The sequence below is a fragment of the Manihot esculenta genome, chromosome 9 (genome assembly GCF_001659605.2).
Source record: "Manihot esculenta cultivar AM560-2 chromosome 9, M.esculenta_v8, whole genome shotgun sequence".
Classification (NCBI taxonomy): Eukaryota; Viridiplantae; Streptophyta; class Magnoliopsida; order Malpighiales; family Euphorbiaceae; genus Manihot; species Manihot esculenta.
The window spans coordinates 7288393-7312306 of NC_035169.2; the positions used below are offsets into that span (position 1 = coordinate 7288393).

Consider the following 23914-nt stretch of genomic DNA (forward strand, 5'->3'; position numbering starts at 1 on the left):
TTATAAATTTTTTTGCCATGTTTTGCTCCATATGCTATGTGCTGTGCCTATAACGTCTGAAATCAATAAAATAATCCAGCGGTAAAAGCCATGGGAGGAAGTTTCTGTCAAAGGGTTTTAAAGTATGCAGCTGTTTCATAAAAAATAAAAAGGTATGCAGCTGTCTGAAAGGAAGGCTTTTTATGTAAAGTGGACGCCTTCTTTGTAAAATGAGGTTTTTTGAAAATTTTAAAATATTTAAAAATCCGTACTTTTTCTTTCTTCTTTTGACAATTGACAACGTAAAAGTACTGCATCAAATTACTCAACGGGCTGAGATCATTATATCAGAGACCAAACGCACGCTCATGAAGCATAAAATCAACCCAAGAAATCCCCACCCAATTTCCATTCAACCCAAAACCCTACCCATACGTTAGAAGCAACTACTGGCTAATCCACGTGTCCCGCACCACGAGGCACCAAACACCATCAGAAAGAATACCGCAAAATTTACCATACCCGAAATGATGGGAAGCCAACATGCATGGAAAAATCCGTACTTTCTCAATCAATCAAAGGCTTTAATATCTTCCCTTTCACTACATTATTTCACTTTACTTTTATGAAAGCTCCCTGTAATCCGTCCAGACATGGTTCATGGTGAATGAAAGACTCAAAGACTCCAATTCCATTTTCAAGAAAATGTAGAAAACGAGACCTAAAAATCCAGGACAAACCACATCCAAACACTTGCCAATGAAAAGTTACAGTGATTATTGTCATGTCCATCACCAATACAACAACAATCTTTGCTTCTGGCAAAGAGAGAGTGAGAGCAGCTTGCAAAACCAACTATTAATTGATGAATAAATACTAACAGTACCCAAATAACATATCACATATCTTTCTGGGAGGTGTTCTACTCCTATCATCCCATGCTCAAAACTCTTTCCTGACCACACATGTAATAGATTAAAGGATTCATATCCTACGCACCGAAATCGTTCTTCCGAATGCCTCCTGTCCTTCCACACCACCTCACCACGATTGAAGATCTGATTTCGCACTGAAAAGTTTCATTGATAGAGTTAGCATCAAACAAAAACCGGCTATATTAGATATGATGGTACTTATCAACTCAACCAATAAGCTTTAGCTTAGTAATAATAGATTTCAAATTCAAATATCAGTCAGATTCATATATAGATACATATGCGCTAAATGTTCATTTTTCACTTGTATAGTTGTTGGGGAAGTTCAATTAGCTAATTTTCAACTTTTTGTCCGAATTAGTTTAAAAGTTTTAATTTACGCTCAACATAGCCTAAAATTTAAACTTTACTTGATTTTCTTTATTTTTGGGTTAAATTGAGTTCAATTTGCAACTTTTGGATAGTTTGAACAAAAAGTTGAAAATTGACTAAATTGAACTTCCTTAATAAGTACAAGAGGTGAAATTGAGCATTAAATCTCTCTCTCTCTAACACATAAGAACTTGCCAACATAAATGCGCACATGATTAAGTATTGTGTTATGGACAGCAATGCTTACAAAAACAAGAAAGAAAAGAAGAGTGAAGAAATACATAAGATAAATGAAAATGAATTGTTAATGCAATAACATTTATGCTCCAAGGGTTCAATGACAAAACTCAAGTAACACAGCTTAGGATAGTGATTCCTGGCTCTAGCCCTCTATCTATATGATCACAGTCAATTTGTGGACTCACTATTAAAGTAGATTTAAGATCACCAAGAACTAGGAGGGGAAAAAATCAGCTACCCTGAGACTTGTTCAAACAGTCTTCAATAGCATTAATATAATATGTTTTACTATAATGAGCAATACTACTCATCTTGAAAGAACAAACAAGATTACTTCATCCGGAGCCAGATCATGTAGTGACATTACTATAGAATGACACTATCCCCCACAAACAGGTGGGCAACACTTATGGGCCCACTGGTGGGGCCAACTATGAGTTGTAATTTTGATATAAAATCAAAGCACATAATGCTACCTCAATAGAGTATAGGAATCTTGACAAGCAGACACAATTGGAGATCAAAGAGAATAAAATGAAAGCATAGAGCATTGAAAAGCAATATTGAAGGAATCATGACACTCAGAACCAGAATTAACAGGTGACGTAGATAGAAAGTGAAATAGAATAATTCTAAATCAGGAAAGTAATGAGGCCAGTCCTGAGGAATCAAACAACAGGGCCATTAACTTATATCTCCTCTTATCCTTTTGTTCAATATTGCCATTAATTTATTAACAAGGACATTAAGCAAGAGATATAGGAACAACATTCTGCTAAGAAGAAATAGTGTTAAAACTGTAACATTTCATTCTTGGTCTATTGTGGGTCGTATAACTACAGCTTAGCATCCACGTCATGGTTTTAAAAATGATGCATAAAGCAAACACAGGTATTTGTTATTTACAAGTACTTTAGACTACCATTACTGTTACACCCATCTGGAGGCTTCTGTTGGGCAGTCTTCATGCCAGGCGGTAGCTGGAGGCCTTTTTTGGAGAGAAACAGTTGGCTTTATTCATTCAGTTCTATACACTTTTTCTGGCAATTTTCTCCCAATTTTCAAGGGAAACTTTCTTTAGGCATTCTTGGCCATCTATCCACAAAAACAAGCCTCTTATCCTTCCAACATTGTAAACCCATTTCCCTTTTTAAAATAATAGCTAGTTATTACTCCCTCCATCCATTTTTATTTGTCACTTTTTAGAAGTTATTTTATTCAAATATATGTTGTTCAAGAAGATTAACACTGTGTTTGGATCAATTCCAATCCTAAAATTTTGTGGAATTCAATTGAATTCCATGTTTTATATGTTTGATTTGAAGAAAAATTAGAATTCAATTCTAGAAATTGAATTCCATAGAATTAGTTATAACTAAAACCAATTCCTTCAAATTTTGATGGAATTTGAAATGAATTCACAAAACTTACATAACAATGATGTGTGGACTAAAATGCCCCCGACAAAACTTTTCCTCTCAACTATCATTTATTTTATTTTGAATTGGTTGAATAGAATGGAAACTCTTGTATATACACACACATATAACTCTCATGTTATTTATTTTGATTTATCGATACATTGTCAGAGGGTTTACATTGTTATTATTGGTTATTATTATATATTTATAGTGAATAAAATTTTTCCAATAAAAGAATATATATATACACAAATATATATTACCTTTAAGGATAATTTAGGAATTGAGAGCAAATGAATTTCAATTCTGAAATCAAACCAAACAGAAATTATATGGAGTTGAATTGAATTCTGTAGTTTAAGTTCTATGAAACCAAACGAAATGAATTATATATGAAATTCAATTGAATTCCACATAATTCTAATAATAGAATTGAACCAAACACTATGTAAGGAATAATAACTATTTTTTTCCAATGCTATCTTTATTTCCACTATAGATGATAACTATTTCTACAATTTCCTAAAAACTTACATTAGCACCTCTCTTTCTCCCTCTCTTAATTATCCCACTTTTTAGTGATAGATTAATAGGGAGAGACTTAATGAGACTAGAATAATGAGTATTTTTTTATATTATAGATGATTTAATGGTTTCCTTAATCATTATGTAAAAACCTTAAACGACAGATAAAGTGGATGGAAGGAGTAACATCCTAATAATGTACCTATTTAATATGTATTAAAAACAGTATAATTTATTAGTTCCAAGAATAATTTAATAACTAATGAGTGAAGAGTATGTTAATAAAGATTAAACAAAATTTATTACTTTAACTATATTAACTACATTTCAAAATGGAAATAAAAGTAAGCCTAATTTATGTAGGATTATATTTTTAAGTTTCTATTGGTTTCATAAACTTTGCAATTTCTTTTTTTAAATATTGTGCAGTGATAGGCCATTGCTACTACTGCATGTTACCACCATTACTGGCATGTTTTAGTGACCACCAATGCAGCACTGATCTTGACTTGAAGCCATTATCCACATTAACAAATTAATCACAATGTCAAGGTCAACATACAGAACATTTATGGAGGGTGAAATTGTAATATTACTTGAAGTTTAATATCTTAATGAGTAATATTACAAGAATTTGCCATCACTGTAAAATATGTAGGTCAACATACATGTTTGTATTGTTTGTCACTAACCCGTCTCATAATTGTAAAATATCTCACCAGGAAAAAAATCATGTAGATGCGTTGTTACATTGAGCATGGAATCTATATCTCAATATGCAGTTTGCAGATGGCATGCAGGAAACCTAGTGTCTTACAAGGAAACACACCTTTGTGCAAGTATACAGCTGCATGAAAATTTCCAGACTATCAGCTGTGTACTTTGAAACACTTCAGATGAGGAAACAGCTGAAGCAATTCATCCCGGCTCCGTTTCTGCATGAAAAAACGTGTACTTGACAAACTAATTGGAACATAAAATTGATAAAAATACAAGGACTCGAGAAATTGTCAGTCTTCACAGATGAAACTCTGAGCATGTTCTTGTGCCTACAAGGGTTGTGCACAGTTCTTAGGGGTCTCGAACCGAACCGAACCGAAGAACCATACCGAATTGAACCAGAATTGAAAAAGAACCGAATCGTACTAAACTGAATTTATTTAGCTATTTAGTTCTGGTTCTTTGTCAAGAACCATACCAAAACCGAAACTGAATCAAAACCATACCGACGAACCAATTTATATATATATATATTTTTAAATAATTTATAGTGATATTATAATTCTAATGCATAATTCCAATAATATGTTTTATACATCATATAATTTCAATAAAATTACACATATAATTGCAATATTGTTTAATTATTAAATATTTCTTACCATTTTATTTAGTTAGTTGATTATAATTTATTCTATTGAAATAGATTACATATATATAATATATATATTAATAGAATTATACTATTAGAATATAAATTACTAAAATAATTATATATATATATATATATATATATACTTATAATTGTTATTATTATCTATATATATATAATAACAATATAAAATTATTATACTTTTTAGTCATTAATCAATTATTTAATATTTATAATAGGATAATTTAACTAATTTAATTAGTTAATTAAAGTTGGTCCTATCTAAATGATTATATATATATACTAAAATAATTATATATAGATTGATATGTATGTATTTATAATTGTTATTAGTAGCTATGCGTGTATATATATATATATATATATAATTATTATATATTTTAGTCACTAATCAATTATTAAAGGTTTATAAAGGTATAATTCAACTAATTTAGTTTATTAATTATACTTCGTTCTACTTAAATAGATTATATTATTCACTATCTCCATATTAATAGAATTTATACTAATAGAATATAAATTATTAAAATCAATAACATATATATGCGTATATGTACTTGTAATTATTATTATTATCCCTATATATATATATTGTTAACTAGATTATATAATAATAAAATATAATTTGATAAAATTAAAAACAAATTAAATTAAAATAATTGTGACTATTTAAAAAAAAATACTATTAAGCTAAACTATGTAATTTTAGATACTACATAGTTTTATCTTAAATTACGTAGTTTTGCTATAAAAAAAAAAAGAGAAAACTAAATACATTTGTAACATATAAGAGAAATGAGAAAAACTAGTTTAGTTAGAGTTTATTTCTTGTGAAATATTGCAGCAAAGTTTTTGAAAACTCTATTGAAAATTTTTTTTATCTTTTTTTTTCTTCTTCTTCTTTTAAGAGTTTGAAAATTATAATAGGAAAATTATATTATGTTTAATTATTTAGTGTCTTCATATATTTTTGATGAAAATATTATATAATAGTGTGGATATTTGATATTATTTTAAAGTTGGAATATGAGACTTGTTAGTTTGATATAAATAATATTAATACTATGTTAAAAGTATTTAATTATTTCGTTCAAGTTTAAATTTTATTATAGGAACCGAAGATTATATCGAAACTAGAACCCAAAAAGAACCGATACTAGAACCGAACCAGAACCGAAAACATATAGAACCATACTGGAAGTTCCAGTAAAATTTGATTCTGGTTTTGGTTCCAAAAAATTTAAGAAACCGATTTTCAGTTCCGGTTCCGATTCCTGCAAGGAACCATCCCATAACCGGAACCGCACACCCCTAATGCACTGCACATGTGCACTCTCTTTAATACGATGTTAAGCAACCTCATAAAAAATTATTTTTCGCTATCCCCAACTCAATCAGTGTTGCCACCCAAATTTTTGTTCTTCATATTTTCTAAGCTGTAAGCAACCGAGTACTAGCGCTAGCAAGTAGCGACTGCACTGACAAATTTCATGACAAAAGAATTTAGAAAATCATCTTGCATCCATTGGTGATGGATTAATTCAGGAGTACATGCATCAATATTAAGTTGACCAAAGTTGGCAGGAATTTCGTTATCTACAACAAATTATAAGAAAGAATGGAGGAAAAAAGGTGATGGAAAAAGAATATAGCATATTACATAGAAAGAATACAATGACTGCCTCCAGCAGTTAGAAGAAACTGTACCAATGGGATCACCTTCTCCATTGTATTTGTCGAGAGTCGTATGAGTACAAGATTTAGCCATTTCAATTAAACAATCAGGATTTTTCCCATTGACCTTGTAATGCATACACTTCTTGGTAGTGTAGTCAAAGTGAAAAAGAAGGAAACTCTTTTTTTCCCCTCTTTTTGGGGCCAAGGGGGGTCACTGGGGTTTTCCCTGAGCTAAAAGCTTAAATTAAGGACTGGCAACTATTACCTTGCAAATAAACAATATACAAAAGATGGTCAGAAGCCCTTTGCAACAAGAAATAGTTGGATACCTTTATGCCAATGCATCCATTTACATCAAGGGTTGTGATTGTAGTTGAGCAGAACCTTGAAAGGACCTCCAGGCACTTGTCAGTCACACCAACTATTCCAAACAAGCTGCATCATTCTTTCAATGACATCAGAGACACGACTATAGCAAGAGACTGCACATTCGAATGGGGGCACAAAATATACCACATGCTCATCAATATTGTCATGAAAATAACCTAAAAATTTGAAGAACACAATTTTAAGCAGTTTGGCAAAAGCCTACTCGACAAACAATCAACTATCAAGGAAAAAAGAAATTACAATCACTAATTACTTCTCTCACTCACAAATCACTCAGACTAATAACTTACCTCACATTAAATTGCTTTGCAATTTAACCTCGTAGTAGCTGCATACACATAAGCACTCTACAATGCCAAATGTTTAATGTCAGCTGCACAAACTAAAGAACTTAAGAACCTCAGTCCTTAAAAAGCTACAGTATAAAACAAAAAAGAAACCAACTTAATGTCGATCATTTACTCCAATAAACTCATATATTCCAAGTCTCCAAAATCCTTTTCTTAACTTCATATTCAAATTTAATCTTCCTACTTAATTTTAACTAATTTGAATTCTCATATGGATGTGGACTCAACTAATGAGTACCATCAAGTTGAACAGAACTTATCTTTATAACTTCCACAAAAGTCAATTTTCACTTTGATAATCCATGCTGTCACGTATTCTAGGAAGAAATATAGAAATAAGAGGGATTTAAATGTATAGCAGGGAATATTACAGCTATTATAGGCTGCTATAGGTTGTTATAGCTATGAGTGTGCAGCTGTCAAGTTAGTTACTGAGAAATAGTATATATCTCAGCACAACACACATGTAAGGCATTCCATTTTATTCATCAATACACGTACAGCTTACCTGCTTCCCTCTAAAACCTTCTTCTCTATCCAAACAGTCTCTTCTTCTCTATTCTTCTCTATTCTTCTTCTCTATTTCTCTCTATTCCGCCTTATTTCAACCAGTTAGAGCTATTGCCCTAACACATGCATTCTTGATTGTGAATATCACCTCTCGCTTTAAAACGCATGCTTCCTACCATCTTCCAAATTGTAGAAATGCCTCAGGCTTAGCTTCTCATAATCTCATTCCTCATGAACACAAGAGCACATAAGCTAACTCTTGTGCTGCCACCTTGAATAGGGCAACTAAAACCCAGGGAGTCCAATTTACCTAAGGAAATCAAATTCCTTTTACATTTAAAAATATACCTCACTTTATCAAGTGCATTCACACTATACCAACACCTTCAATTTCCATCTTCTCACCATTGGCTACCTTCATTTGCTCTCTCATCAATTGCATAAAAGAGGTCCTTCTTTAGCAAATATGAAAGTGGAATCCATCAACCACTCATTTTCTAGTGAAATTATGTACCTTTTCCTTACCATAATCAACATTTAAAACATCGCATTCAATTTCTCATTTATCAATTGCAATTGCAACCTTCCCTCCGTTCCCACAACTCTGCTTAAATTGCTTTAACTTTCCAAGACCTTCCTTTATCTTATTACATGTACATTGTATGTGGCCAATCTCATGATACTAATAACATTCCTTATCCATATAGTCTACTCATGGTCTCAAGCTTGAACTACTATTTCTTCTATAAGTGTTTCTACATGGATTACTTCTATCATGACTAGGACTAATAGCAAAGCTCCATCTTTCTCGCTACTAATTGACTTCTTGAATTTCTCAACAAAATCACTGCAGCAACTCCCTCCACCTTTAACATCTCCTTCTCAACTATTAATGTTTTCATCAAACTTCAATACAATTACGGGAGAATGGTCAAAAGAAAGAAGGCATCATCTTTATCATCAACCTTCACACCGATGTTAGCAAATTGACTTATTAATTTATTGAAGTCATTAAGGTGATCTCACATCAACACCTTCCTCCATTCTCAGTTGGTACAACAATTTCATGCATAAGTGATTTGCGAGTGACTTCAACGCGTATAGTCTTTCCAATTTCTTCCATAAAACAATTGGCAAAATCTCTTCTAAAACATTATATGCTTCACATTAGGAGCTAATATCTTGAATCGTACTTGCTGTCTTTTGTTGAAATTCCTCTGAAGAATCAACATTGATTGTCACTGATTGTTTCTCATTCAATACTTTGATTAATCCTTGTTGTACAAGGACATCATTCACAATATTAGTGTTTAGAATATCACAATATCAAGAAAAATGCTTTTCCATGATACTTGCAATGTGAACTTTCAGTTAGCAGCAGAATGATCAAACAATCACTAAAGTATCTGAGTGTGGCACAATTACCAACTGAAAAAGTTCAACTTGACTATAAAGGCATCTATGAATGATTGAACCATAGAGCAGCATGTTCACACAATCTTTGAGAGATCCAATTCATAGCATTAGTCACTTAAAAGGGGTTGGAAAAAATAATAATAATAATAATAATAAAGAATGCCTTGACCATTATTAGGTACTCACTTAAACAAAAATGTTTCAAGACAATAATATTATTTCTAGTTTTTCTACTATGATAGTCCATGCAAAGGAAGAAGAAGAAATAGAGGTACCTGAGAAACTCAAGAGAGGTGCAACCTTCAGCAATTGATATAACCCCCACATCAGTGACTTGAACGCACCTATCAAAAGAAATAAAAGACTTTTATATAATTATCCCTTTTCATTCTAAGAATTTCTATAGATGTTTTATTTTACTCACCACGTCAAATTTAGTGAGACAAGATTCTTGCATTTGGCTATATAAGAAAGTCCCTCATCAGATAGATTCTAAAAGTTAAAATTTCAAAGCATATCAACCTTTAGCATATAAAATTGGATAAGACAATTCAGCCAAACAAAAAAAAGAATTTCACCTGGGCACCACATAAATCTAAAAATTGTAGATGGGCTAGATTTGATATTTTCTTGTAAGCTTTGTCAGTGAAGCTGTAAAGAATAGAACAGAACAGAACATATACCATGAAATTGGAAATACAAGTACTAAAATTACACTTCATGACATTTTAAAAACACAGTACTCACATGGAAATGGCATAAAGATTTAAACTGTGGATAGAGGAACACTTGACCAATATTTGTTGCAAACCGCCATCTGTTAGCTTGATGCACCTGGTAAAACCAAGACAATTTCATGATGCATGTTGAATCCCACATCGGTTTGAGCAATCCTTCCCCTTGAGCTCCTTTTGAGTTAGTTTTTGAGGTGAGTTAAGTCTGACCCAAAACATGTTTGTTAGATCTGACCCAAATTTAACATGGTATCTGAGCCTTCCCACCGATGTTGGACCTCTCATAAATATTTCACGCTCCAGTATAGTTCTGAGTGTGAGGGAACGTGTTGAAACCTACATCAGTTTGGGATAGGGGTAATGTGCCCTTACAAGAGGGCTAGCTAACTCCCCTTTGAGTTAGCTTTAAGGGTAAGTTAGACTAGTTTTAAGGTGAGTTAGACCTGGCCTAAATTTAACAATGCATATACCTCCAGGAGCACTAATCAAATCTGGCATCCCACTAGTCCATTATTTGGACTACAAACTGTATACTGCAGCTTGAATAAGCAACAATCATCTCCCTTTTGTCAAGCAATTTGTGATGGCCTACGACTTTGTCCAAATACGCATAGCAAGAAGTAAATTGATGAATTCAGAAGCAGACAGCAGCTTTTTCTATTGAAATAAAGTTCACCTTGTAAATCTGATGTAACATTATTGCATACCTAGTGAGATTCAATGACTCTAAGTCTTGATAGTTGTCAGCAACTAATTGCAAACTTTCGTCTGATATATTCTGCATAAAGAAAAAAACAAAAATAGAAAAGGAAGAAGGAAACACATTTTATTATTTTCCTAATTCAGTTGTAGAAAACAAAGTGAATTTTCATCTATCTACACTTGGTTACATGGTATCTCCTTTTCCCTATTCTTTCTACCAATAATTTAATAATTGTATAATTACATCAACCATGCATCATATATTTTCATTATATAAACTCCCACTGAAAGCTGCAGTCAATTACATTTTGATTTTCTCGACACTCCTGCATGGTATACTTCAAATGGGAAAATAAATAACCAGCATTAAGTTGGTGATTAAGTACCTTACATCCACTCAAGTTCAAATCAACTACATGTTTGCAATTCTTCACCAAATGCTTTATACCAAGATCTGTCACCCTGAAGCTCAATCCACATGTGAAAACTCATTAGAAATGAAAGAAGTTGGCTCTACCGATCTATTTGAACTACTAATAAGCAAATCTGGTAAATCTTAAAGTACCTCACATTCCAATAAATAGAGAAGACCTTCAGTTTTGGACAAGCACTGGTTATAGCTTCTATTCCCTTGTCAGAGATCTTCTGGCAGCCATTCAAGTTTAAAGACTCCAAGTTTTGAAGAGAATTGATAAACTGAAATGCTTAAATTTCATCACTATAATCTTCAAAGACAGCAAAAGCATTTATAATAATTTTAAATTGTATGAAATAAATTTTGTGAAAATTTTTTAGATGCAACAATCAAAATTAAGGTAAAATTCTTCTATTAAAATCCCTGTTTCAGAAATAAATTTGAGGCCATAGATCTTCTATGTATTAATAAATGTTTCATAATTTGAAAACTCAAGGGCATTTCACCTATTCTCTCTTCTGTATACTTGAAATGTTCAGCAATATTATGCTAGTTGGTACCTTTAATAAGCTTACATAAGAAATAGCCACAAAGACAAACGTTTTTGTTTCTCTCACTTCCCTTATCCTAATTACGCTTCTTAATCTATTCTACTAGTGACAATGGCTCTGCATTTAGCACCACACGATAACAAATATAAAACAGAGGATGAGTTTCCACAAAATCCACTTTTCAAAACTTCTAGATAAGGCCATCATCCCGAGTCACTCTTGCTTAGTTGAACTCTTGCGATGAGTTATCCCTATATTATCACTTATGCTTGTCAATTAATGATTCTCCCTGGCTCATAAAATGGATGATGAAATTAAGTATAAAGCCTTAATATCTAGCAAGCGCTCAAGGTTCTAGATTCGCCTGAATTATAGCTGTTATAGTCATACCTTGTTTTGAAGGACTTCAAGATGTCTGTCTTCAATATCTTGTGCAAATTCAAGGTTAATCTGCTTCACATGCTGGTATCTTGACTGCAAAAACACAAGAAGTAAATCACCATAACATTTATGTCTTCCAAAAAAAAGTTAAAATAGTATAAAAAATATGATCAATTTTAATCTCCCAACAAGGCAGCCTATCTGTTTTTCCATCAATTACACCTCAAAATGACTGCATAAAAAATCAATCGATTTAGCAGATAAAAGTTTAGTGACAATTTACCAGTGAAAGAGCCGCTGTAAGTCTATCTCCAGCTTTATTCATCTCACGAAAATCAAGAACCTTAAATAAAACCAAGGGGAACCCAGATCAAGTAAACCATTCAAATGCTCTTATCAATTCAGAAGTGACCAATTTAGTGGAGAGAGAGCGAGACGAACTATACCAGCCAGAGAGAGGGGTAAGAGATAAGAGTGCGGTGGAGCCAAGGGCTAACAAGCAGAAGAGAAACTAGGTCTCTTTGAGGGAGTTTCGTGCTGACTATCTTCATTACTCTTGGAATTGTTTCTCTGCTCCATGTTAGGTCGTCTTCTTCCTTCTTTGTTTCCATTTTTGCGACCTGCGAGGGCCTTTCGATGCACAGGCAAATAAGCTGTTCACCACACCAGAGAGGAGTTTCAAGAATTAAGAGAGAGATTACAGCATAATAATAAGGGTGAATAAGTCTAATTTAAATTTTTTATCAATTAAATTTTTATATTTTTGTTAAGGTCAAATAAGCTATTATAATATCATTTTTAATAATAATAATATTTTTTTATAATTTAAATATACAAAATTATTATTTTAATTAACATAAATTTTTTTAAAATACATAAATGTAATAAATAATTTTAAAAATACTACAAAAATAAATTTTATTATATAAAAAATATTTTTAATTTTAAAAAATAATATTGTATTAACTGAGTGTTTATTTTTAAAAATAATATTTTATTTAGATTGCAATAAAAATTCTATATAAATTACTTGGTGTTTCTAGAATAGGCCAAAAATCAATGATACATCAAAATTGGCAATCTGGCATCTTTATCGCATGCAAACGACACTCCGTTGGCAAATGATAATGCAGCAGCATCGATATCAAACGACAAATCTTTTTCTACAAACATAAACGACTTGCCGTTATAGGCGGAGTGACAGACCGGCGTGTCTCAATTCTCATCAAAGACAAGACGAAACCCTCCATTTCCAGTGTCCGCTGAAAATCATTAATGTCAAGGTTTTAGCTTCTGTTTTAGGGTTTTACGACAGCCCCAATAAGCAACAAGAAACAAGTAAACTAATATCTCAATCAGATGATCTCGAAAACCCACAAATCTTTGCTTATTGTGTTGCCAAAATCTCTACTTGAACCCAACATCTGCAACTGCAATAGCAACCATCTTTACCATTTTCTTCAGTATAGATCCATAGTGAAGGTGAGGCTCAAGTGGGTGAAGAACCGTAGCCTAGACCATATAATCGACACAGAGACCGAGCTCAAGGCAGCTTGTCTATTAAAGGACGCAGTCAAACGCTCTCCTACTGGATTTCTCACTGCCAAGTCTGTTGCTGATTGGCAAAAGCTTCTTGGCCTTACTGTTCCTGTTCTTCGTTTCTTGCGCAGGTGTTTTGCTCTCTTTATCCCTCTTCCCCTCCATTCCCCCCCCCCCCCAAATGGATTATTAGTTCAGTATTTGATTACCCATTATGCAATTTTGTCCCTTTTTCTCGATAGTGTATTAGCCTCATATGTTGGGATTATAGAAATGGGGTTCATGCAATGAAATGTTGATGACATGGATACAACGGCTGTGAGAGTTTATTTTCCATTATGGATTCTGCTTTTGCCTTGCTTCATAATGATTGGCTGCTGTATTTGCAAATTATACTCCCCACATTTGAGAATGTAACTTTTGAATAGATTTGTTGAATAGCTTTGGAAATGAAAGTATTTATCGTTTTCCCTTGTATTCATTGCATATGTATATGATTTAATGTGAAGGTGCTGTTGAAAGGATTTATATGATGGTTAAAATGATAATGGTTTTTAACTCATTAATATGTAGGTATCCGACACTCTTTAGCGAATTTCCACACGCTCGCTATGCGAATTTGCCTTGTTTCCGGTTGACAGATACTGCACTCATGCTAGATTCACAGGAACAGAACATACACCAAAATTATGAGAGTGATACTGTGGAGAGGCTTTGCAGAGTGCTTATGATGACCAAAAGTAGGACAGTACCACTTCAATCACTGCATCCTTTGAAGTGGGACCTGGGTTTGCCTGATAATTTTGAGAAAATATTGATTCCAAAGTACCCTAATTATTTTCAATTTGTTAAGGCATTAAATGGTATTAGCTGCTTGCGCCTTGTCCAATGGAAAGAGGAATTTGCAGTTTCTGCATTGCAGCGGAGTAATGAAAGCAAAGAAATGGGTAACAAGTATGAGCAGTTCAAGAGGGGGCAGACTACTTTGGCTTTCCCAATGAGATTTCCAAGGGGTTATGGAGCACAGAAGAAGGTTAGAGCATGGATGGAGGAATTTCAGAAGTTACCATATATTTCTCCATATGAGGATTCAAGGCTGATTGACCCAAATAGTGAACTCATGGAGAAGCGAGTTGTTGGTGTTTTGCACGAGCTTTTGAGCCTTACAATTCATAAGAAGACCAAGAGGAACTACTTGAGGAGCTTGAGAGAGCAACTTATTCTTCCACATAAGTTTACTCGGTTATTTACTAGGTATCCAGGGATTTTCTACCTCTCATTGAAATGTAAGACAACAACTGTTGCTCTTAGAGAGGGTTACCAGCGGGGAAAACTAGTGAATCCACATCCTCTTGCTAGTCTCAGAGAAAAGTTTTATCATGTAATGAGAACTGGACTTGTTTATCGGAATAAAGGTGCAGATATGATACCTGAAGACATTTTGCTAAATGATGTTGAGAATGAGAATGGACCGAATGAATCTGAGGAAGAGAGTGAAGCAGGTGATGATTACTATGTAGATAACTCTGAGATTGAGGAAGGGTCTGATGAAGAGTAGCTTTGTCCATCAGAATCAACTATATTGCTGCACAATTAGGAGATACAGAAATGATTTCCTGATACATAGGTAAGGGATGCATAATAAATGATTTCGACTGGCCATTTTGGCAGTTCCAAAACTCAAGCCTTTGTAAATATTTTACAAGTTGGTCTTTTATTGTGTCTGCAATTTGTACAAAAAGGAATTGAATTCATTTTTGGTGAAAATTGAGCTTATTGTTTTAGGTCCTCATCTTCTTTTTTATTTTTAAAAAATAATAAATTAATACAGATTCTATGTGGTGGCTTGAATGCTAAACCAGCTTAATGTGCAAAAAAGTACCTTGATAGCTGGACATTGTTTTCAGGTCATGATGACACTGATGTTTCTATTTTAATTTTTTTTTTTCCAAAAAAAATTTACTTGACACTTGTGCAAAAACTCACTTTTGAACAGATACTTGCATTGTGGTATGAATGTTCACTTTGAAAGGTTGATTTTGTGATTAGGTTGACACGGTTACAAGTTCATGTATTCTTAAATACTTTTGATGTCTTGGGAGAGAATCATAACTTTTCCAGGCTTTGTAATTGCTCCAGCTTCTAATAATTATGCTCCCTCAGTATGAGCAAAATCACTGTCATGCAATGCAACATGGAGAAGTTGTATATATATTGCATTTGGCATGGGATTTTGTGAAAATACATTTGAAGAGAGACAGAGTTGTTCTTCATCTTCATTAGTTAGATTGCCTGTATTTTATGTTATATGTGAGAATTTTCCTTTCCTCTTTCTTCTTCTTTCGCTTTTGCTTTGTTCTGTTCTTCCTCTGTTTTTCTTCCTTTCATGATTACTTCTTCATTTCTGGTGCACTGGACCATTGAGATTCCCGTTATGTAACAGTTAGTTTGTTGGAAATCATGGTGGCAGCTGAAGCTAAGCCTTTTAATGGATCTAATGATTTTCACTAACCGAGTCTGCTCTTCCTTGGCACTAAAAGTGGTTGGCCTGCCATTTTTCTCAGGTTCAAGCATCATACCAAGTCAATTAATGCAGGGATGATGTGAAGGCACCTTGTGAGTGCTGGAAAATTCAAGGTCAGAGATCCACCACATTTATCAACCTTTTAGAGAAAAATGCTATTTGCTAGTCGCGTTTCATTATTGAAGGGTAAGGTAATGTCTCTCTAACTTCTCAGAAGGGTTTTCCTTAACCCCTTGTTTGAAATCTTCAATTTTCTTATTTGGAATGGAATAAATTCAGTTCTTTTTTGACCTTTAAAAGAAGTGAAATCATGCATGATTTACAAGAATTCATTTGAATTCTTTTTTTTTTCTTTTTGTAAAATGAATCGTGGCAAACGGATAGTAAATTATCTTTATGAGTTGAAGGACCTGTTGAATTTGGTATGGCAGAGCAAAAACTTGCTTTGTTTCTACCACACGTTCAAGATACAGGAACTAAATATAAATTTTCATGCCTAATCTGATATTGTCAATAATAAAGAAACTTTGAGTGGTTTACTTGATGGGAATGCAAACATCCGGTGGGAGTTAATTGCTTATTGTATGTTTAGGAAGTCCTGAATTGCAAACATCTGGAACGTATTGTTAAGTCTTATGATTCAATCCTTTAAATGTCAAAAATGAGAAAGAAAAGAACAGAAAGTTATTCATTTTGCTTTAGGTTAGCTGCTGTGAGCCCATGCCCATCAACGAAAAAGAAATCATGAGCTAAATTTTGTTCACTTACTAATTAGAGTTGAAAGCATTACTTCACTCGTGGAAATTAAATTAATTTTTTAAAATATATTTTAATTCATTATATATATATATATATATTCTTTAAATAAAAGTTAAATATAGAGAAATAAAAAAATTAATTAAATTTTGAAAAAATAGTTTTAAATAATTTTAGTTATAGTAATTTCTTTCAAATTGAAGTAACGTTTTTCTATCAGTAAAATTATATTATAACTTTTCATAATAGTTAGTTAAAATTATTTATATTATTATGAGATAAATTAATTAAGGTTTTTTTTTTAACTATTGATATATAATCTCATTATTCATTTTCTTATACAAAATAAGAGTGACATTTTATTTTAAAAGAATAAAAAGCAGAAAATTTGTTCTCTACGAGAATTCCTTCGTATCAAAAAACAAGAAATAAAATGAATAGCTTTATTGAAATACAATGAAATGATTAAAAATTGAATTTAATTTCATTACATAATTGTGAAATGCTAAAACGGGAATTGTAAATGAGGTATGCGGATAAGAAATCATGGGGGAAATTCTCAAGTTCTAACCTGTAACTATTTGGAATGCTTTACAAGGCTCATGGATGTTTTGGTTTGACAGAAGCTCTAGCTCTGCTCATTAACTACTAAAGCATATTCTGTTAGTTTCAATATGTTGGGTTCATGGAGAACACCATACAACTTTCCATAGTTACAATGGAAAATTAAATCAAGAACAATGGACACTTAAAATTTTGTTCCTTGATTCTACAATGGGGTGGGGGATTATAATTTTAACTCATGAGAAAACAAGAGAATTTTAATCTAAATGTGGGACACTAATCCCAAGCACTGGCCACACCCGGACCATATCCACCGCCGTAACTGCTAGGAACCCCATATCCTACGCTGCTGCTGCCACCGCCGCTACCGCTATTCCCTCCACCATAATAATCTGTGCTCCTAGTAAAAGAGCCCTCCCTTCTAAAGTCACGGCCACCAAATCGGCCGCCCCCACTTCGCCGATTCTTACCACCATTATATGGAGCTCGTGAAGCAAAGCGAGTTAGCCAAGCAGGTACCTCCTGATTTGCTTCTTGCATTAAATCAGATAGAGCTCTTGCAAGTGACATATTGTTCTCATTGAAGAAAGCTGTTGCTAGACCTGATTTTCCAGCTCGTCCTGTTCGCCCTATCCTGTGAACATAATCATCAATATCATTGGGAAGATCAAAGTTGACTACATGAGCCACATGAGGTATATCAAGACCACGAGCCGCCACATCTGTTGCTACTAAAATTGGTGTCTTCCCACTTTTGAATGATCTTAGTGCCATTTCCCTTTCCTGCAAACAAAATTCATAACCTTAAAATAATTAGTGTGAAGATCATAATACTGCTTGCAAGGGAAATGCACATCAAAAGGGGAAAAGCTGGTAAGATACAAGGCCTTCAGTAAGATGTTTGTTACATTCTAAGAAATTAAAGCCTAGAGGACAGGAAGCCCTGCAATACAAAACTCAGATGAAGTTTCTACTGAAAATTTTGTGTGAAGATGGAGGACGTCATCTGTTGCTTTTCCTAAATCATAACGTTGCTATCTCATGCAATGAAGGAATCCAGCAACCATCCATCATCATAATGATCTCCACAGACGCTAAGCATTACTCCAACATAACATTCCAAATAAATGAAAACAGAACACTGTTCTGTCTTCTAATCCCTCTAAACAAATCTGAACCTGAATAACTCACCTGTTGTGTCCTATCACCATGAATTGTTGTAGCAGGAAACCCATTCATGCACAACCAATGTTCCAAGGAGTCAGCTCCCTTCTTTGTTTCCACAAAAACTAATGTCAAAGATTGCTGCAAAGTGAACAAGAAATTATTACCATATAGGAAATATCTATTAAAAAAAAAGTAAAATGGACCGCTTAAAACTGACCCTGTACAGTTTGGATGCCACAAGTTTTTCCTCTTTTTATCTGTTTGTCCGTATCAATTCATTCCTCATTTTTCTAACTTATTCCCACTTTTCTATCATGAAAAGTTCCCGTATTTGCCTTGTTTATTGTTAGTCATATTATGCTTTTTTACTGTTTGTTACTGGATAATCAATTTAAGCAGCAATTAATCTAAGTTGGAAAATGCCAATGGCATTACTCAGGGTTTTCCTAATTCACAAAGAGATCAAATTAACTTTAATTGAGATATATATCATATCAAACTTCCATAAGCAGCAAACAGTTTGATTACCTTGCCATTAGTTTCAGTTTCCCTTTGTGCATGAAGAAGGTCCATTAGATGGCTTCTCTTGTCAGTCTCATGAACATATTCAACTCTTTGGATAATTAAATCAGTACTAGAACCAACCCTTCCAACAGCCAAGAAAATATAATTTGAAAGAAAATCAGATGCGAGTCTCTGCATGCCAGCCAAAATGCCAAGAACAGTTAGCTGCTTTCTGAAATGCCATTCTTCTGGCTTCTATAAAATGTTATTAGCCTTCACTATATATGTCTATTGCCTACACAGCCTACAGAACTACACGAGAGTAATTGCCGTAGCCTATTGAAATAAACACTCAATATTCAATCCACACCATAAGCTATATCCTTTAGCAAAACAAAAATTAATACCACAACTTAAGAATTCCATTGTGCATTTACTTTGAGATGAATAGCTTCAATTTGTCTTTAACTTTCTTTTCATTTTATACAACTTTTGCATGAGAATATGTACAAAATGTGTACTTGATGAAAATAAAAATCGTTTCTTAAGTTGGAAGTAGATGGGTTTATTTTAGTAGAAACATTTCTTGAAATTTTTCCAAAAGGAAGGGCACCCTAAAATACACTGCATAAATTTAATAAAAAAATTAATTTGTCTTCATTAAACTTTTTGTTATTATCTCAAGCACTTCTTATATTAATAACATCCAAAGACATAAGTGATATCAATAACTACTGTTCATACAAAAATGAGAGTAACTGACAGAATACAAAGTAAGCCTCTAAAAAGAAACCTGTATTTCTTTCGGAAAAGTGGCACTAAACAGCATTGTCTGTCTCCTTCCAGGTGGGGGCATGTCCATTTGTTCCACTATCTTTCTAATCTGAGGCTCAAAACCCATATCCAGCATCCTATCTGCCTCATCAAGTGCCAAATATCTAATCATCTGCAGTGACACTCTAGCCCTCTCAAGCAAATCCACCAGGCGTCCAGGAGTTGCCACAAGAATATCAACCCCTCTTTCAAGCTCTCGCAACTGAACAAGCAATAATCAATAGAGTAAGAGAACCATTAAAGTAGGCAACAAGTGCTCATAGAGTGAACAGCTAAAGCAGGCAGTCCAACTGCTCAAGAGTACACAACTAATAAGTAGAAAAATAAACCAAGGCAAGCAGGAAATGGTATCATAAGGATAACAAGCCAAGTCATCTGACAGTCATTATTCATTTAATAACTACTGGATTAAGTTTCTTTGCAGTCAATTACAACTAGGTTAAATATTATCTCCTTCATATTGCCCTCTGCCCACAAACCAATCAATGCACCAAAGGACTCGCTAGAAAGGGGAAAACCTGCAAACACATATATAAGCGCAAATACAGACACACAAAAAATGCTCTATATCAAATCAAAAGCAACGATATAGAGCATTTAAATAATACACATCTACCAAGGCCCAAGCATATATATTTTATATGTGCAAAAAAACCAGAACTCAAAATTTTTAACCATCTTGTAGCTCTCTGTATATTAATCAAACCAATTAGCTAACAGCCAACAAGGAATCCAAATATCTCATTTGCAGCTTTTGCTCACTTGATTCAGCTTTCATGCATGATTCATGCTTAACTCTAACATAAGTTTCAGCAGATCATTCTTAAGACATCATGCCAGCATTGTCCCCTTTTGGTCTTTTTTTTTTTCTTTTTTCCCCTTTCGTCAGGTTATCACCTCCATAGCAATCAGAGTTGAATACTAAAACCCACCTGACATTGCAATTTTGATGCTTTCACATGCAGATATGTCCTTTAAATAATATCAGAAGGGAAAATTTATAATGTCAACCTTCACTCACATTGATGTAGGTCTTACACTCCAAAATTTAAGGGTTAGCTTCTTTTGGCGAATTATATAATAAAACCAATGCATTAAAAAATAGTGCACTGTTATTCACAATAAATCAGTTAAGCAATGAATTTAGGAAGGTGGGACCCGCCTCTATGTGATTGAAGGTGTACTATTGAGTACCCGGTGCACTATTTTTAGTGCACCAGGTGTATTTTATATTTTGCCATCAAAAGGTTCTTTTGCTTTCTTTGTTTTTCATCACCTTCCATTGCTTTGGCATTGAGGAAGGTGAGAAAAATAAAAATCCAACTAAACAGATAGGGTGACAAAGTTTGAATAGATCACATCCACAACAACAAATAACAATTGTTATCTTGTAATTCAACTGTCACACTTAAAACCTCCAAGTATAACTGCACTGGAGTAGATACAAGTTAAGGAGTATGAAGGGAATCAATGACACAATTCACAGACTTTTGTTCTTAATGGCGCCCTAATGGCAGAGTTTACAGATAGTTGCATTATAATAAACGTGCCTTAATGCCAATTATCTTAGAAATAAATTCCCCAGACAGACTTTCATTTGCTTTTCTCAATAGAAATCACTGTCTACCTGGTTACTACATAAAGAAGATTACTAATAATAATACTAAGGGAAAAAAAGAACATATAAGGAAGGAAAGACAAGCTACTGCTTTATTTTCCCATGCCCTATAGAACACCAAGATCATCACTTTTATCTCAAGCTTAATACACTTGGGAAGAAAGCACTAATATAACCAGAATAACCAATCTACATAATAACATACTAAATCTCCAAACAGAGACTTGCATTGATATTTTATCCATTATTATCTCAGGGAGGCCGATATTCTGCAGGAACTAAATCAGCACAGTGAATCCAAAAGAAAATACCCTCTAGTTGCTAAGCATCTATCCCTTTTTTCCTTATGAGGAGGGGAAAAAAGGATGACGCAGAGTTAAATGGAGAAACTGCAGGTAATAAATAATAAAAGCATAATAAAAGAAGTGCAAACAATGTCATATGATCTAAACCTGTTGGTTTATTGGTGCTCCTCCGTAAGCAACTACAACCTTGACACCAGTTTGATATGAAAATTTTCTGGCTTCATCATGTATCTGAAATTAGATGTAAAAAGAAAACAGTTAAGAAGATTAGCCACATCTTAAGGTGGCAATGCACACTCCAGATATGCACACAAGCAGCATGAATTGCACCTGACATGATAGCTCCCTTGTAGGGGAGAGGATAAGAGCAAGTGGGTAAACAGTCCTTGGCCCACGAGATCTCTGAGCATACTGCTCCCGCATAATTCCAGTAATAATTGGAAAGCAGAAGGCAGCTGTCTTCCCTGACCCTGTCTGAGCACAAGCCATCAAGTCACGCCCCGCAAGAATTATAGGGATTGCATTACGTTGAACTGGAGTCGGCTTCACATACTTGCACCTCCGAATATTCTGATTCAATGCCTCACCCAAGTCTATCTCTGCAAATGTATTCACAGGCGGTGGCACATTGTCCCCACTTGTCTCAACCGGAATATCCTCATATGCATCAAAGTTAATCCCTGTATTTTCTTGTTCATTAAGTGTGCCCTCCCCTTCATCATCATTGCCAAATGGATTCACCTCACGCTCTCTGCCACGATCCCATCCACCACTTCTATTGTTCCAACCACTACTGCCACCGCCACTGCTGCTGCCGCTGCTGCCGCCACCAGTTCTACCACCAGAACCATATGCTTGACGCCCATAATCAGGTCTAGAACCACCAGCCCAGCGGGAACCTCCTGGAGGTCCACCATAACCTACACGATCATTGGCCTGTGGCTGTGCTTGAGCCGCAGGTGAGGCTGCCGGAAGATCTGCTGAAGGTGTACGGTTACGAAGGTGTGGAGGAACATAAGTGGCGCGGGTAGGACGTGATCCGCTGCTGTTACCAGAGTAAGCAGGAACTGCACTCTCCGAAGCAGAGTTTGATCCAGAATCTGCCCATGAAGTTCTCATAATTTCTAGAAATCACGATTTTGATTTCCAAATTTACAAACCTACACTCTAATCCACTAAGAATGATCACGAAAATTGGTACCCTCCAAGTCAAAATCTCCTTCTATACCTTCGCTCTATATGAATGACAAAGAAAAATCCTGCAAAATCACAATGCAAGTAAAATCAAGGGTGCAGCACAAGAACCCATGCAATCAATAAAATTTTCACTTGAGAAAAATAAACAAAAATTAAAAATATGCTACAATCAACCCAAAAGAAACACAACTAAGAAGGCAAACCAACTAAAACAAAAAAATTGATATCAAAAACGAAAAACTGAAAAACTAGACAAATCTAAGAGCACAGTAATCAATCAACACAATGGGATTAAATAAAAACAAAAAAAAGACAGCAACCAAAGCAACAAGGATTCCATCAGAAGATGTAGCATGCATTTGTTTGTCAAAAACAGCAAAAATGTGCAGCAAATTTAAAACAGAGAACCTAGATAGAAGCCATTAAAAAAGAATAAGAGAAGGAAACTGGAGATAGATACAGAGAGAGGAAGATGAACCTGTTTGGTGCAATTTGATTACGAGAAACCCTAGATTCTTTCTTTGGGATCAGACACGAAGCTGAAATATCGCTTTTCTCTTATTATAATTTTCTTTGGAGAATAGAGAAGAAAGAGAGAGATTTTATATTTCGAAAGAAAAGAAGAAGAGAGATGAGGAAACGGAGTCTTCCGTCTTTCGCCTTTATTTGATATTTGGGTGGGCAGTATCTATCTTTGTGTGTGTACCAAATCAAAGAGAAAAAAATCTCAAGTGGACGGTGTCCGTACGAATTTAGCCAACGGTGTTAACTCTTTCTTACCAACTTTCAGTCCTCTCTTTCTCTCCCTCTCATCAGAATTTCTCTAATTTTCCTTTTTTTCTTAATTACTATTCAGAGTAAAATTAATTTTTGAAAAAATAAATAAATAAATAAATAAAACAACTGAGAAGAGTC

At 34.0% G+C, this 23914-nt stretch overlaps 3 protein-coding genes across 13 annotated transcripts; 1 reads left to right on the forward strand and 2 right to left on the reverse strand.

The window, feature by feature from the left end:
- Positions 1–707: 707 nt before the first annotated feature.
- Positions 708–12703, reverse strand: LOC110622914 (F-box protein At3g58530). 8 transcript variants are annotated; one of them, XM_021767640.2, is made up of 13 exons: positions 12438–12700; positions 12275–12334; positions 12001–12084; positions 11210–11340; positions 11031–11106; positions 10650–10720; positions 9956–10042; positions 9787–9859; positions 9633–9700; positions 9484–9552; positions 6872–6977; positions 4302–4407; positions 708–1048 (listed from the first exon to the last, which is right to left on the reverse strand). In XM_021767640.2, the coding sequence occupies exons 1-12, from the start codon at positions 12600–12602 to the stop codon at positions 4342–4344; spliced, it is 1056 nt and encodes a 351-aa protein (XP_021623332.1). In that variant the 5' UTR covers positions 12603–12700; the 3' UTR covers positions 708–1048; positions 4302–4341. The 8 variants fall into 8 exon arrangements, 5 of the variants coding, with proteins under 5 accessions (XP_021623332.1, XP_021623331.1, XP_021623334.1 ...); XR_002489204.2 differs by lacking the exon at positions 708–1048 and adding an exon at positions 7223–7279 and having other exon boundaries at positions 4365–4407; positions 6872–7024; positions 12438–12702; XR_006352017.1 differs by lacking the exons at positions 708–1048; positions 4302–4407 and adding exons at positions 6752–6773; positions 7223–7279 and having other exon boundaries at positions 6872–7024; positions 12438–12702.
- A 402-nt stretch (positions 12704–13105) lies between these two features.
- Positions 13106–16356, forward strand: LOC110622120 (protein WHAT'S THIS FACTOR 9, mitochondrial). Of its 2 annotated transcripts, XR_002489054.2 has the most exons (3): positions 13120–13661; positions 14104–15157; positions 16095–16356. XR_002489054.2 is itself a non-coding variant. In XM_021766526.2 (2 exons), the coding sequence occupies exons 1-2, from the start codon at positions 13351–13353 to the stop codon at positions 15086–15088; spliced, it is 1296 nt and encodes a 431-aa protein (XP_021622218.1). In that variant the 5' UTR covers positions 13106–13350; the 3' UTR covers positions 15089–15319. The 2 variants fall into 2 exon arrangements, 1 of the variants encoding a protein (XP_021622218.1); XM_021766526.2 differs by lacking the exon at positions 16095–16356 and having other exon boundaries at positions 13106–13661; positions 14104–15319.
- Positions 16357–17237: 881 nt separating this feature from the next.
- LOC110622881 (DEAD-box ATP-dependent RNA helicase 11) lies at positions 17238–23681 on the reverse strand. 3 transcript variants are annotated; one of them, XM_021767576.2, is made up of 7 exons: positions 23478–23676; positions 22133–23061; positions 21950–22033; positions 19839–20081; positions 19070–19237; positions 18566–18679; positions 17238–18157 (listed from the first exon to the last, which is right to left on the reverse strand). In XM_021767576.2, the coding sequence occupies exons 2-7, from the start codon at positions 22919–22921 to the stop codon at positions 17651–17653; spliced, it is 1905 nt and encodes a 634-aa protein (XP_021623268.1). In that variant the 5' UTR covers positions 22922–23061; positions 23478–23676; the 3' UTR covers positions 17238–17650. The 3 variants fall into 3 exon arrangements, with proteins under 3 accessions (XP_021623268.1, XP_021623269.1, XP_043816013.1); XM_021767577.2 differs by lacking the exon at positions 19070–19237 and having other exon boundaries at positions 23478–23678; XM_043960078.1 differs by lacking the exons at positions 18566–18679; positions 19070–19237 and having other exon boundaries at positions 23478–23681.
- Positions 23682–23914: the final 233 nt, after the last annotated feature.

What these genes read in the sequence shown, in the direction of transcription:
- LOC110622914 (XM_021767637.2), bottom strand. Translation starts at nt 12,602, where the DNA reads ATGGAAACAAAGAAGGAAGAAGACGACCTAACATGGAGCAGAGAAACA. An exon ending in TTGAAGTCCTTCAAAACAAG is followed by an intron (nt 11,341 to 12,000) that starts GTATGACTATAA and finishes TAAGCATTTCAG; the next exon opens with TTTATCAATTCTCTTCAAAA. An exon ending in TAGATTTATGTGGTGCCCAG is followed by an intron (nt 9,701 to 9,786) that starts GTGAAATTCTTT and finishes TTTAACTTTTAG; the next exon opens with AATCTATCTGATGAGGGACT.
- LOC110622120 (XM_021766526.2), top strand. Translation starts at nt 13,351, where the DNA reads ATGATCTCGAAAACCCACAAATCTTTGCTTATTGTGTTGCCAAAATCT. An exon ending in GTTCTTCGTTTCTTGCGCAG is followed by an intron (nt 13,662 to 14,103) that starts GTGTTTTGCTCT and finishes ATTAATATGTAG; the next exon opens with GTATCCGACACTCTTTAGCG.
- LOC110622881 (XM_021767576.2), bottom strand. Translation starts at nt 22,921, where the DNA reads ATGAGAACTTCATGGGCAGATTCTGGATCAAACTCTGCTTCGGAGAGT. An exon ending in AAACTGAAACTAATGGCAAG is followed by an intron (nt 18,680 to 19,069) that starts GTAATCAAACTG and finishes TTCACTTTGCAG; the next exon opens with CAATCTTTGACATTAGTTTT. An exon ending in ATGGTGATAGGACACAACAG is followed by an intron (nt 18,158 to 18,565) that starts GTGAGTTATTCA and finishes TTTTGTTTGCAG; the next exon opens with GAAAGGGAAATGGCACTAAG.